Source organism: Ursus arctos, unplaced genomic scaffold (assembly GCF_023065955.2).
Source record: "Ursus arctos isolate Adak ecotype North America unplaced genomic scaffold, UrsArc2.0 scaffold_17, whole genome shotgun sequence".
NCBI lineage: Eukaryota > Metazoa > Chordata > Mammalia > Carnivora > Ursidae > Ursus > Ursus arctos.
Window position 1 is genome coordinate 38,996,904 of NW_026622841.1, and position 14,769 is coordinate 39,011,672.

Sequence of the window (14,769 nt, forward strand, 5' to 3'; positions counted from 1 at the left end):
ACATACACACATACACACATACACACATACACACATACACACACACCATGTTTTGTTAATCCATTTATCAGTTGATGTGCTCCTGTCATTTTTAATCATCATGTCTTACCTATTAAAGGGAAACAGTTTTCAAATTATTCTTCATATTACCAGCTAGTTTTTTTCTCTATAAATATTTTTCGTGTCTCAATATTCCATATATGCAATTTCTTTCAGTCTTATTTGAACCCCTTGAGGATATTTACCATACTTTTGATTTTTTCCACTTCTGTCATTGCCTAGTTTTATAAAGTATCATCTTGGATTTCTTTCCTCATCTTTTCCCTACCCCACCTCCCAAGCACTAGGGCACTTGCTGAATTTTATCAGTGATTTCTAGGTAGCATTTCTAAGATAGTGCATTTTGTTTGTGTTTCAAATATATTGTAGCTTGGGTACTTTTGGTTTTGACATTGATAACCTCATTTTATCCTGATATTCCTTCTTTTTACTCACACTGGACCTGACTAAAAATGGATGTCCTTACTTATCAGTAGACAGAAAGTGACCTAGCTTATATTATTAGATGCTTCCGGGTTTGTTTCTTTGTGGAACATATTCAAAATTTGTCCTAAGAGTATTACATATAATATGCTTTCCCAGCTCTTTTGTGGCTTATTGTAGATCTGCTCTTCACTTTTTGCCTCTGTTTTTTCCCCTGGAAATACTTGGTATTTATTATAATTTATGCTTCTCTGTATGTAAATCATCCTTTTAAGGTGATTTGTTCCTGTGCAGTGATGCATATAATGCGTATATACTTTCTAATGTGACAACCTATACTGTGAAAATTGATTTTTTTTTAATCTGATAACAAATCAAAATTTCTAGCTTCTTTCATGATAGCCCTTGTTAAAAAACCTCCAGGTCAGTTCTACCAACTGCTAGTTTCCTCTTTTGAAACGTCAGTGTCCTTGCTGTGTTGGGAGGTGGGATGGCTGCGTCTGCATTTTTACGGTCCACTGCGCCCCCAGATGAGCGGTGAAAGAGGGCACTGGGCTTGTGTTTTCAAAGGCATGTTCTTCTGAGAGTCCAACACCACAGAATTATTTTGTGTGTGTGATGAAGCGACCTTTGCAGAGCAGCTAATATCCATATTTTATAAACCTCTTCAGTCTAAATCTCAGCCTTGATCAATATTAATTCAGGCCCATGTATTTGATAGCGGGTGGTTTTGAGGTAGTAACATTTTTACCACGTATGAAATAGAAGAGTGATTTTTCTGCTGGGCCGGTGCCCAGAAGCGCGAAGCAGTTGAAGAACAGCTTAGAACCCCTAGTGAAATATGGAAGAGTGTACACATACTTACCACTTCTTCTTTTCAAACTCCTAAAACGAGAGTGAAAGAAAAATACTTAAAAAAAAAAAGTGTTTAAAGCAGAAGGACAAAGAGATGGTCGTTGAGAGATTGCAACATATTTCTGGAAGTCAGGAAGCAGATGGGACACTAACAGCTCCCTTAGTAGAGCAGAGAATGTTCAAAACCATGTGCGTTGAGGGCGATTGTGACAAGCGTTGAGTCCGTTTGCTGGACAAAGTCCTGTGGATCTCGGCAGTTGAAAGATGTCGCCGATGGACTGAATTTACCCAGCTAAGGTAACAGGATTATTTAAAAGTTTGATTACAAAACACTCATATTCCCAGTTCCTCATCTTTGCTTATGTTGCAAGGTGATTACTCCACCGTGTCTTGTAAAAAATGAAAGTTTAAGTTTATCCTCTGGAGAAACCACACCAGAGAAAGTCCTAACTGTGCTGGCCCAGCTCACCTGGGGAGCCTAGGGTTAAGTAAGTTTGCATGCCAACCCTAGGGACCCTCAGGCCCTTTTCTCCATCTGGTTTTTTGAAGCCAGCAGTTAGGCATGAATCCCCCCACCCCCTCCAACTGAGGTAGGGCACGAGTGGTGTCTTTGTTAGAGAAACAGATTAGCCCCAGGGAAAAGATGCCTAATCTAATATTTAGGCATTTCCAAAGGAAGAGGCCAGCTCACCGCTTTATCACCTCCATTTAGCCCTTTCCTTCATTCAACAATGGGGCTACAGCAGTGAACACAGCAAGGCAAGGCCCCTCGTTCTGGTGAGGAGAGAGAGACAATAAATAATTTGCCATTTGTCAGGAGGTGTTCGGGGCTAAAAGGGCAAAGAGAGCAGTAAAGGCAGGAAGATGTGCTCTTTTTATACAGAGTGTTCAAGGAAGGCCTCTTGGAGGAGGTGAGGTTGGGGCAGCCCTGAGTCATGTGAGGGGATGTGGATTCCAGGCAAGTGCGTGGTGTGTTTGTGGAGAGGTCATCTGGACATCGCTGGAGCGGTGGGTGCGGGACAGTGTTGGGAGGGAAGTCAGAGAGGGCGTGAGAAGCAGCTAATGGAGGGCGGGGCAGGCCAGGGTGAGGACCTGGATTATCACAGTGAGGCTGGGAGACGCCGGAGAGTTTTGAGTAGTGCAGCGACGCGATCTAACTGAGGCTTTGAAAAGATGACTGTGGTGAGAGCAGATGGAGTGGGGCCAGGGCGGAGATGAGGGCAGCCCCGGAGCTTTTGCAGATGTGCGGGCAGGAGGAGACGTGGGCTTGTGCCGCTGGGGTGGCGGAGGGGGAGGCGAGCTGTGGCGCGGTTTGGCTCCTACACTGGGTTGAAAAGTAGTAGCATTGCTGACGAATCAGATGTGCATCGGGAGCGATGGAGAATTGTCAGCAGTGCCAGGGCGTGTGTCTGGAACTAGGGTGTTGCCATTTTCTGGGCTATGAACGTGCAGGACACAGGGGAGAGGAATGGGGCTTTTGGTTTTTTATTTCAGTTTGGTTTGGGGATTTGCTTGTGTACATGTTGTGCGTGTGTGGCGTATGTGTTTGAGTCAAGAGTGGGATGCCACAGACCTCACATGCATTCGTGGAGACTCTCCCCAGCTTTTTAGTGCCTCACTCTTAAGCGCAGATGCTAAGGCTTCTCAGAATTCGAAGAAAGTCTGCACAAAAGGAGACCAAACCAATCCAACAAGAGGGAGTGTAGAGAATAGAGAAAATGAAGGAAAATCTTAAAAGAACAACAAAAGCTCATAGTCAGTATCCACAGAGAGTAAAGATAATGAATCTGCAAAAATGGGACATCATAAAGGAAGAATAGTCAGAATAAGGATGTTATTGTAAAAGAAAATGCCCTAACTAAAACAAAACTTTTACAATGGCTGGAAGATAAACTTAAGAACATATCTCCTAAAATAGAACCAAAACATAAGAAATTAAGAAGATCAACTGGTACCAGTATGGCATGGGGGTAACCACTTCCAAGATGGCCCTGAAGGATTTTGGCCTCTGTGTAGCCAGGCCCCTGTGTGGTCTCTTCCTGCAACAAGTGTGGGCTGACTGGCACGGGCAGCCCAACTGCAGAATGGCAGCATGGGATTTCTGAGGGCAGGTCCTGAAAGACCTTGCTGCCTCTGCGTCGGTCTCTTGGATCCCTCACTGTCAGGGAAGCCAGCTACCAGGTCATGAGGACACGCAAGCAGGCCTGGAGGGGACACCGGCTTGGCAGCAGCACCTTGCTGGCTGTGTGAGAGAGCCGCCTCGGAAGCAGATCCTCCAGCCGAGGCCCAGACGTCACGGAGTAGAGAGAAGGCATCTGTGCCGTGCTGTCAGAATTCCCGGCTCACAATTAGCTGTAGACTCACTAATCCGAGTTCTGGAAAAATAGAGCAGGAAAAAACTGGGCAGGGAGTGGAGGGGAAATGACCAAAGAAATAATATAAGAAAATTTCCCAGAAGGAAAGACACGTCTTCAGATTAAAGGAACTCACATGTACACACGAATAAAATATAGATCCACTGTGAAGCATGTTATTTTGAAATTTTAGAATACAAATTAAAAAAATATCAAGAAGGTTCTGGAGGAAGAATTACCAGTGATTATATATCAGGATCATAGGAACCTTCTCAGTAATGCTGATAGCTAGAAAATTGTGGAGCCATGCCTTTATAATCCTAGGGGAGGGATGCCAGGGGGCTCAGTCAGCTAAGCCTCTGCCTTTGGCTCAGGTCATGATCCCAGGGTCCTGGGATCGAGTCCTGCATTGGGCTCCTTGCTCAGCAGGGAGCCTGCTCCCTCTGCCTCTGCTTGCCGCTCCCCCTGCTTGTGCTCTCCCTCTCTGCCAAATAAGTAAATAAAATATTTAAAAAAATGATTCTAGGGAAAAGTGATTTTTAACCTAGAAATTTTTACCCAGCTAAAATGTCAGTCAGGTGTTAGGGTAGACTGATGGCATTTTCTAGCATTCATTGAGTAAATATATATATAGATATTTATTACTAAATATTATATATAAATACTATAAGTTTATATAAATATAATATAAACATATATACATATGTTTACATTATACATATATATGTATGTTATATGCATTTATATATAAATATACATTATATATAATATAGATATTAGTATATACATATATGCATACAGATGTACATTATATGCATTTATATATACATATACATTATATATAATATATTATTAATATAATTATATAAATATAATTTATATTTATTACTATATATATATATTTCTTTTTTTCTTCTCATGGACCCTTATTTTGGAAGCTGCTGAAGGATATGCCTCAGCAAATGGAGAAAGCCAAGTCAGGGACAGGACAGGGGTGATGTTAGGGAACAAAGAAGTCCTAGGATGAGAGGTGCCCATGGTCAGACCAGTCCAGACTGGAGCAAGAATTCAGGGCGGTGGAAGTTGAAATTGGGCTTGAGAGGGTGGAAAAGGAATTGATAGATGACTTGATGTGTTTGAATTACATCAATTATTAATAAGTAGAAGGCATATCTATTGGGGCTTTTGCACAGAGTAATAATACTTACATAGAAAACTAAGAAAACAGAAGCTGGTTATTATTAATCCCAGTTTGAAAAAGAAAACAGAATTGTAATTCACTTGGCACTCAAGAAATATTTATGCAGTCCTAATAATGTAAACACTATTGGTTTAGCCAAAAACTGATATAACTGTATTGGGAAAATGTCTGGAGAAGCAGTGGGTGGGGTGGCGTGAATCCTCAAGTGACCATGGTACGAAGTCAGGAGACAATGTCTAACGTTAACGAAACCGGGAAATGTCTGAACTCTCATTACCTTGCAGTATGGAGAGAAGTACTAGAGTAAACTACTAGAGGAGGTGAAAGGCTCTGCTTATGGAAGATGAAGATGGGTTAGACATAGAACTTCTTATATATAAAGTATTATGTCCACATTTAATAAAAAACAATTTTTTCAAACCCTAGCGGAAAGGAGTTCATTCACATTGATGTTGATGTGCCAGTAATGACACTACAATTTAACTCCCTTTCCTTTTTGTTCTCCTTTTCACTGGTGAAGAAAGAAGCTGTAAAAAGTAAAGTGATTTCTGTTACCTCAAGTTAGTGCAGGACTCAGGACTATAGATTAGTCATTTCTCACTCCCGCGGCACCTCTGGGGATGACTGTGTCTGGTATCTCCTCTGCTTCTGTCATCATCCTGTTTTGTTGTCTGGTTTGGAAATGATTTTGAGAAATATTGCTAAGGCGTGGATAATTGCTCTTTAATTTCCTTCAGATACAGAATGAGGCAGTTTAATTGCCAGTGCACCTTCATATAATTTCCCTCATAAGTAAAAGGAAGTGGATATTCCATAGGAAGTAGGGTTCTGTGTAAAAGTTCCTGTCTTCTTTTCCCTTAAAATGTTCTTGGTCTGTGTCATAAGCAAGAATAATAAAAATAAGAAGTGTTTGTTTGCCCGGGCACTTTAATAGATTTTTCTTAAAATAAAGGAAAATAGTTGTAATAAAGGAAGTTGGGTTTTGTGTACTCAGTTCCACTTGATTTTGTCTCTAGAAATGTCTGTGTCTTTATTGTAAGTATTAACAGTGGGGAGTTAGCTCTCGCTGGCCTTGTTCCGTAAGCGGGGAGGCCTACCGCTTGTCCAGTCCCAGTTAACTTCATACTTCTCTTAGTCTTAACACATATGGAAAGCTTCACTAAAAAAATGCAACCTATATTATTTTTAATGGTTTTGCTTTTTTCCCCTGCTCATAAATGATCTAATTCTCATGTATTTAAAGTAAAACAGGAACGTTCTGTAAATGCACTAGGTAACAGCAGTGTGTTCTTATATGTAGCCAAAGCACAAAAGAATGTAGTAAGTAGATCCAAACAGTGTATTGGAAGATCCTGACATGTTTTTTATTTTATCTAGTTGATTTGGATGTATTTACTATTATTATTTGACCTTGATTCAACAAGTTAGAAAGCCATAGAAAAGTCAGATGACAAAGCCTGACTCCGTTTCTGTTCTCCTTTGTGAAGACTGGCACACAGCCTTTTAACCGTGCGATGCTCTTCAATGTGGGCTTCAAAGAGGCCATGAAAGACAGTGTCTGGGACTGCGTCATCTTCCATGACGTGGATCATCTACCCGAAAATGACCGAAACTATTACGGCTGTGGAGAAATGCCACGTCATTTTGCAGCAAAGCTGGATAAATACATGTATATGTGAGTAATATGCATTCCTCCTGATAGCGGACAGTATACTTACGTGTCATTGAAGTGGTAGCTCTCTTAATGTGCCTGGATCTGAGAGGGCTCAAAAGACTAAGAGTATCTTTAACTGCACTTCGTCCTCACAGGGAGCCAGGATATAGAGTCACTTGCCCACCGGCTAGGTGCTTCCTCATGCAGAGGTTCGCATGTGGGTTGATGGGAAAGAGAACCTGAGTTCTCTGTGAAGCAAATGTAGATTTAACTTCTGGTTCCACACTTACCAGAGATAGGACTTGGTTAGTTCCTTCTGTCTCTGCATGTTGGTTTTCTTGTTCGTTGGAGTAGTAGAGTCCGTCCTAGGGCCATAGGAGACCACACACACCCGTAGTAGAGTCCGTCCTAGGGCCGTAGGAGACCACACACACCGGTAGTAGAGTCCGTCCCTAGGGCCGTAGGAGACCACACACACCGGTAGTAGAGTCCGTCCTAGGGCCGTAGGAGACCACACACACCGGTAGTAGAGTCCGCCTAGGGCCATAGGAGACCACACACACCCGTAGTAGAGTCCGTCCTAGGGCCGTAGGAGACCACACACACCGGTAGTAGAGTCCGTCCTAGGGCCGTAGGAGACCACACACACCCGTAGTAGAGTCCATCCTAGGGCCGTAGGAGACCACACACACCGGTAGTAGAGTCCGTCCTAGGGCCGTAGGAGACCACACACACCCGTAGTAGAGTCCGTCCTAGGGCCGTAGGAGACCACACACACCCGTAGTAGAGTTCGTCCTAGGGCCGTAGGAGACCACACACACCGGTAGTAGAGTTCGTCCCTAGGGCCGTAGGAGACCACACACACCGGTAGTAGTGTCCGTCCTAGGGCCGTAGGAGACCACACACACCGGTAGTAGAGTCCGTCCCTAGGGCCGTAGGAGACCACACACACCCGTAGTAGAGTCCGTCCTAGGGCCATAGGAGACCACACACACCGGTAGTAGAGTCCGTCCCTAGGGCCGTAGGAGACCACACACACTGGGCCTGCCCTGTGTAGTCACACGTAGCACATGGCGGCTCTCTTTTTTTTTTTTTTTTTAAGATGTTATTTATTCATTTGAGAGAGAGAAATACAAAGAGATAGTGAGAGAGAACACAAGCAGGGAGAATGAGCAGGGGGGAGAGGGACAAGCAGACTCCCAGCTGAGCAGGGAGCCCCACGTAGGGCTTGATCCCAGGACCCTGGGATCAGGACCTGAGCTTAAGGCAGACGCTTAACCGACTGAGCCACCCAGGCACAACCTCCCCCAACACATTTACCCACATCTACCTATCTACTGATCTCAGGTTTCTCCCAAACCACTGATCTGGGAAAGAATAATCTAACTGGCATGGGAAGCCCAACAGCGCCACAAATGCTTATCAGCCCTGTTGAACCCCAACTGGTGCTATAACTGGAATCCTTGCTTCCCACATGTAAGCCTCATGCAGTCTCCTGGGACAGTGTGATTGTCTTTGGGGTCAGTATTGCTGTTAGTGTCTTTGGGTGCCTTTGGCCAGTGGGGCCAAGATTGCTTTCTTCTGCACCCAGTGAGTTCATGCAGGAGCTGCTCCCCCATCTTCTGTGCCCACACCGGATCTCAGCTGGCATACAGCACTTCTTCCCCACAGGGAATGACATGAAAGTCCTCCCACAAAAAAAAATGAAATCTGCTCTCTCTCCTTCTCTGAGGCAGCTTTGCTCTAGTCCTGGCCGGAGTTCTCTCAGCTTGGTTAATGGATGGTGTGCATGGTCATATTTCCCTGCTGGCCCCCCACATTGACCGGACCTCTGTACAGGCTCTGGCATGCCCCTTCCCAGTGGCACGTTTGGGGCCACAGGAGTTTACTCAGAACTAAGTCTAGGGATGCTACCTTGAGTTCAGAAAACCAATTTATATCCAAATGATCAACTTAGTTTGACAAATTTGAGTTAGGGAAAGGTAAGGAAAATAAATCCAAATTTTAAAATGTAGTAGTCATTTCTCAGAGAGAGACAAGTGCTGTATGACCTCACTGACATGTGGAATCTAAAACAGACAAACTCATAGATACAAAGGACAGACTGGTGGTTGCCAGAAGCGGTGGGAGGGGCTGGGGGAGGCTAAAGGGGTTAAAAGGTACAAAGTTCAGTGTCAGATAAATAAGTCCGGGGATGTAACGCACAGCATGGTGACTAGAGTTAATGATACTCTATATGTGAAAGTTGCTAAGAGAATAGATCTTAAAAGCTCTCATCACAAGAAAACAAAGAATTTTGTAGCTGTGTGTGGTGATGGATATTAACTAGATTTATCGTGGTAATCATTTTGTAGTGTAGACATGTGTGAAATCATGTTGTGCACCAAAAATGAATACCAGGTTATATAGGTCTATTATATCTCAATTAAAAAATCATTTATCTAAATATTAGTACATTTCAAAATAATGTATTTGTAAATACCGTGGGTATTATTGTATCATACCAAACAGGTATGATTATTACAGGAATAGGCAGCTAGCTAGTCATTTCAAAATTAAATGCTCGAGTTGTATTTACTGATTTATATTTATCCTGGTCTATGTAATAAATAACACATTTATAATGACGTTCTATTAATTTAGAACACTTTATGAGCTTAACAACGTCTAACATCTCATTGACAGCTATTGATGTATTCAATCAAGTTTACTTTGGCGTGGAAATCTTATCAATTTTTGAACACTGGGTTGTGAGTCTTACAAAGTAACAGTACTGAATATTAAATTTCATTTATTGTAAGTGTTTTACTTAGTGTTTTACCTAACACATTTAGATGTTTCGCTAGACTGTGAAAATGTTTTCTTTCTTGGTATACTTTACATTTCCCAGAATATGATTTAATCAGCACAATTGTTTGTATGGAAAATAAGAATATATTTTGCAAAGCACATATAAGACTGAAAACTTGATTTCAGATGGCAGACTGTTTTGATTTCATTTTTAGAATGCTGTATTCTGCTTTCTTTTTAGTCTTCCATATAAAGAGTTTTTTGGTGGTGTAAGTGGACTGACTGTGGAACAATTTAGAAAGATCAATGGTTTTCCTAATGCCTTCTGGGGATGGGGAGGAGAAGATGACGACCTTTGGAATAGGTATGTTGAGGTACAAATTGCTTAATAATAGAATTTGTATAAATTTCATTTCTATTAGTTAGATTGCACTTTGGTATTCCAAGAAAAGATTTTCTGGGATGGAAAATTTTTGAGGTTTCTAAATCCTGCTTTGTGCTTCTGCTTTTCTTCATTTAGAGTGCCTTCTGGAATTATTGACCACTCTCTAATGATAGCATTCTTTTGCATTTCGAGTTGAACTCATGTAATGAATTTTTATGTCACAGTGTATTCCTTCATATTTTTATTTCCATGTATTGTAGAGTTCACTACGCTGGTTATAATGTAACAAGACCAGAGGGAGACTTGGGAAAATACAAGTCTATTCCTCATCACCATCGAGGTGAAGTCCAGTTTTTAGGACGGTAAGTTTAATATCACTTTCAGATAACAAGGTTTCAATATTATTTGATATATGAGAGATTTGTTAAAAAAAACATTGCAGCCAAAAAAAAATCTTCTGCAGGGAATTTTCTATTGATCTTATTTTTCTTTATAGAAGTAGAATATTTTTGTGCTTGTTTTGAAGAGATATACATATATATTTGTGTTATATTAAAGAGCCCAGTTAACTATTTATATGAAAAGTGTTTCTTTAACATAAGATGTATTAGTTCATAAAACATTTTATTTCTTAAGGATGTCTAAGTTGTAAGTGTGAAAAATAAATTTTTCAGGAGGCGTTTTAAGACTCGTAAAAACGCTAATTTAGATAATGGTTTCGAAAAATTTTTAATCATGTATGAAAAGTAAGAATTGAAAAAGCTTTAAATGCTTTAATTATAAGAACGACCTTGGGCATATTTGTTGTCAGTTTTTCTTTTTGTACGTGTTGCTGTTATTTTTCATTTTTTTCTCTGACACCATAGGTATAAATTACTAAGATATTCAAAAGAGCGTCAGTACATCGATGGGTTGAACAATTTAATATATACGCCAAAAATACTGGTTGATAGGTTGTATACAAATATATCTGTAAACCTCATGCCAGAGTTAGCTCCAATTGAAGACTATTAAATAGCTCTCGTGGCAAGACAGACAGACTGCAGTGCCGGCTGGTCAACTTGGAATGTGCTCTTACTGGAGGTCAGTGAGTGGACGCGTCGCGGTGCCCTGCCGTGTGAGAAGAAGAGCCAGCAGCCCTCAGTGTTTACAGCGTGAGAGTAGAGACATCGCCATCCTTCTCTGAGACACACCCCCATGGCAAGCACGGCAGAGACCCGATGCCCTTGCTGAAATCTGGAAAGGAAGAGAGCTCCCTACAAAGAGAAAATTTTTATACTAAAATATATAATTTAATTCAAGAGAATGCTTTATTTCTGTTTAAACATGTTTTGTATATATGTGATGTAAATTAACGTGTTCAAGTTGTTGAAAAAGAAGATGTGTTGCAGTTTTGCATGTAATTGGTTATGCCTTTATCGGACTTTTATAGACATTTTTTATTTGCATGGAAGAAAACAATGTAAATTCGCGTCACTAAGCAAAGGTTAACCCTTGTGTGAAATGAAGGAACTGTCAGTAGTTGACAGGCAACTGCTACAGCAAACTGACACTAGTTTTGAGCTTCCGACCTCCAGCCTTTTGTGTGGAAGAAGTCACAGCTTTTCCTAGGGTTTTACAGGGTAAGAAGAAAGGGCTTAGACCACTTTTCTTCCTACCGGAATTACCTGTTTTTTTCCTTGCTTGCAGTCTCATCAGATTTTGCTAAATCACAACCACATTGTTGATGCACATTGCATGAGTATTACCAAGAAAATCTTCAACATTGTGATGTAACATGATATAAAGGACCTCTTTATGTTAACTGTCTTCCATGTATCTTTGGTGTAGTTGTCAGGGATTTTGTGCCTCAAAAAATCTTCCCGAGGTTGTGTGTGTTTGTACACTGTATTTTTTTTTTTAATTCATAGCACTTTTATTATTTCTAGTTCAGAAGAGCCAAAAAAAACCAATTTTCATTAAAAAAAATCAAAAGTTTTTTTTTTAAAAAAGAATGAGCTATGGAAAACCCAGTAGTACTTACACAAATGAGTTATACTATTAGATAAGAAATTAAATGTTCTATTTTTATGAAGATAAATGCTTAATAAATAAAAACAAACTTTAATTCTCAGACTCATAGAATTTCAAGTTTTGAAGGGAACCTTTAATGTCGGCCAGTTTTATTAGAACTATATATTTTTTTTTCACTTTTAAGAAATTATGTTTCTGGGGTTCTTAAAATTGCCTCACTGAAATAATTTAATGGGATTATATTAAAACATAATCAGTTATTTAAATGCACTGATGTTCTAGGATACTTCTCTGATAACAGGTCTCACTACCCGACATCCAGTATATTCCTTGATCTTAAATTTGGATTAAGTTTTCATGGTAAAACCAAACAATATCCTTAACTTTGAAAATTATCAACTATAGTTAACCAAAGATTCTAGAAAATATCTTGATATTTTCACAAATTTAAAATAAAAAATTATGTATCTATAAAATGAATCTTCAAAAACAATGCAGAACAATAGAAATCTGTCTGTGAGGGATGTTGGGATAATATTTGCCTCATGGATTGTTTACCTAAAACAGAAATATGGTTATTTATCTCAGGTTGAAGTTTAATTTTGAAGTATCATCTCTTATGGCAATATTAGTAATACAAATGACCACAAACCATATTGTAACTTAATTGAAATTCTTACACTTTGAAAAAAACTGATCACTCTCCCTTATAATACCAAACAGAATTTTCCATATTTATTTCTCTAGCAATATTTCCAAAATATTTATCTTCCATTTTTTTGGTGGTACTCAAAAATCACGATAAAAATCAAACCTTCTGAAAAGTAAGAGATTTGTTCTGAATTTGTGTATCTCTTCGTTTTGGTCTCATAGCCAATGCAGTTTTTTTTTAATTTGGTGAAATGAAAGTCGGTTGGGAGTATTAACATTTGTGATCACTTAATAAGATAGTAGGGGCATAGGAGCAGAATTAACCCAATAATACTTAATATTTTTTTAATACTTACATATTTTAATTGTGGGGAAAATTAGGGCTGTTTCTCTGAGTCTTATTCGTGAAACATATTTTTTGCTTTTTAATGTGGAGCTGCCCACATTTTGGAATCCTCATTTTGATACACATTTTACAGTTTCAGGAGAACTCAGTTCTACTAGTATCTGCCTTATTTTCTTGGATTAAGTCTAATAGCCAGTTTTGTTTTATGAGTAAGCCATGTTGTTTTGTTCTCTTCAGTTTTGAATATGGTATGTCATCCTGTGAAAATCGTCTCATTAGTTTGTTTTTTGCTCTCCCCCCCTTTTTTTGTTGTGCTTTTTAAGTGCACACCTGAAATTGATTTTTGCCTATAAATGACTTTTTTATGTTTCCAGAAGAGTGATAGTTTTGCTCAGTTATCTTCATTTTATTAAAATAAACCTATTCCATAAAAATTAACAAATACATTGCAAATGGAGGTTCTTTTTATCGTTATGTTTGGTGGATTTCTTAGGGAACGTATATTAATTGCCTACTCTGTATCAAGTGCAATGCGAGGTATGTCAACAGAAAAAGTCTTTTATTTCTGAACAAATCAAATCAAGCAAGTTGAAACCTTTCTAAAATTATGAAGACATCCTCTGATAACTTACCTGTTGTATTTCTTAGTTTCAAAGTCAAGAAACACATATATGTGGACATGGAACTATTATGAGGTCCCAATGGCACTAACTGGGAAAGTTACGTAGTGCCTTTCAACTAGACAGAGAAGTAGTGATTAATGGGCTTGTTTGTAGAAAAGAGAGGGAAAAGTGTACACATGAGTATTTTTTTAAATCTATATTTAAATTTGTATTTTGTGAAAATGTGTTCAATCAGAAAACTTACAGTATTATGCAAACACATAATTATGTGTTAAAAACTTGCTTAAATTCCTTTTCCAACCAAAATATTGATATCCATTTTAAAACAAAATGGAAAAATAACCAATACAATATTGTCCTTCTTTTGGAGGCTTCCTGCAAGTGAAAGCAGATTTTGTGTCATTTTATTTGGCCTCTGCTTGTATCTGTTATATTTCTCTGTGTACTTTTCAGACAAATATTAGTTTTGTTGCCTTGTATTTGCAAGTATGCCAATTGAGAGATCTAAAATGGCCATAGTGGTGTTTATCAGAAAGAGGAAGTGTACTTAAGATTATTTTATTAGATCCGAAAGGCTTCTACATAAATGCACTGAAATAAATGCTAGTAATTTCTTGTACTTTTTTTTTTTTTTTTTTTGCTTCTCATGGAAATGTTTGTACTTTTTTATCATTGTCTTTTATGAAATATAATGTTCTAAAGACTCCGTGTGACACTGTAATTATTTTCGCTCCGGAACTTTTTTGGGGTTATCTGGGTGTTTTCCTGATTTTGAGGCGAGCTGTGGATGAATACCTTGGTGGCACTGGAATGGCAACAGAAGCATAAAGCAACCACCGTATCTGCCTTTGCGACAGTTTTCGGTACATGCATTGATCTCATAGCTCTTAACTCAGAAAAGACACAGTAATATTTAAATATTTTGCATCAGTACAATTAATCTGTACCAGGAAGAATATTTAAGGAGTCGTTTTTAACATTTCTTCTGCTTGCGCAACTTGAGTAAACTAAGCTGGTGTGTTGTGCTCGGCCCCCTTCTTGTTTTCCAGGTATCAAGTAGTAGTGAAGATCTTTAAGGCAAATAATACCTAGGGACTAGATTTGTATCTGGACCTAGAATGTGAGATCATGACTTTTGTCCACTTATTTGTGTAATGAATTATTATTGATTTTTATGTATAGTATAAGCTACTGGGATATTGACCCTGTATGTCCCAAATAATGCCAATCGTGAAATAATAATTATTTAGTCTTTTAAATCATGCAGAGCCGTAAAATCGAGTTGGCTTAGTCTGGCCCAAGCTCCTACCTATGGTATTAATGTGTCCTCTGATGAAACATGCCAACTCAGTTTAATGATCTTATAATATATATTTTTGTCCTGTCTTAAGCACATGGATTTAAGGTTGTGGAG

At 39.1% G+C, this 14,769-nt stretch overlaps 1 protein-coding gene across 1 annotated transcript in view; it reads left to right on the plus strand.

Annotated features, from left to right (window-relative positions):
- B4GALT6 (beta-1,4-galactosyltransferase 6) overlaps positions 1–14,059 on the plus strand; it is a 66,120-nt gene extending 52,061 nt beyond the window's left edge. The window contains exons 6-9 of the mRNA XM_026496149.4: positions 6,381–6,568; positions 9,579–9,701; positions 9,983–10,084; positions 10,589–14,059. Of these exons, the coding sequence (XP_026351934.1) occupies positions 6,381–6,568; positions 9,579–9,701; positions 9,983–10,084; positions 10,589–10,736 (561 nt within the window). The 3' untranslated portion in view covers positions 10,737–14,059. The remainder of the gene's footprint in view (positions 1–6,380; positions 6,569–9,578; positions 9,702–9,982; positions 10,085–10,588) is intronic.
- Positions 14,060–14,769: the final 710 nt, after the last annotated feature.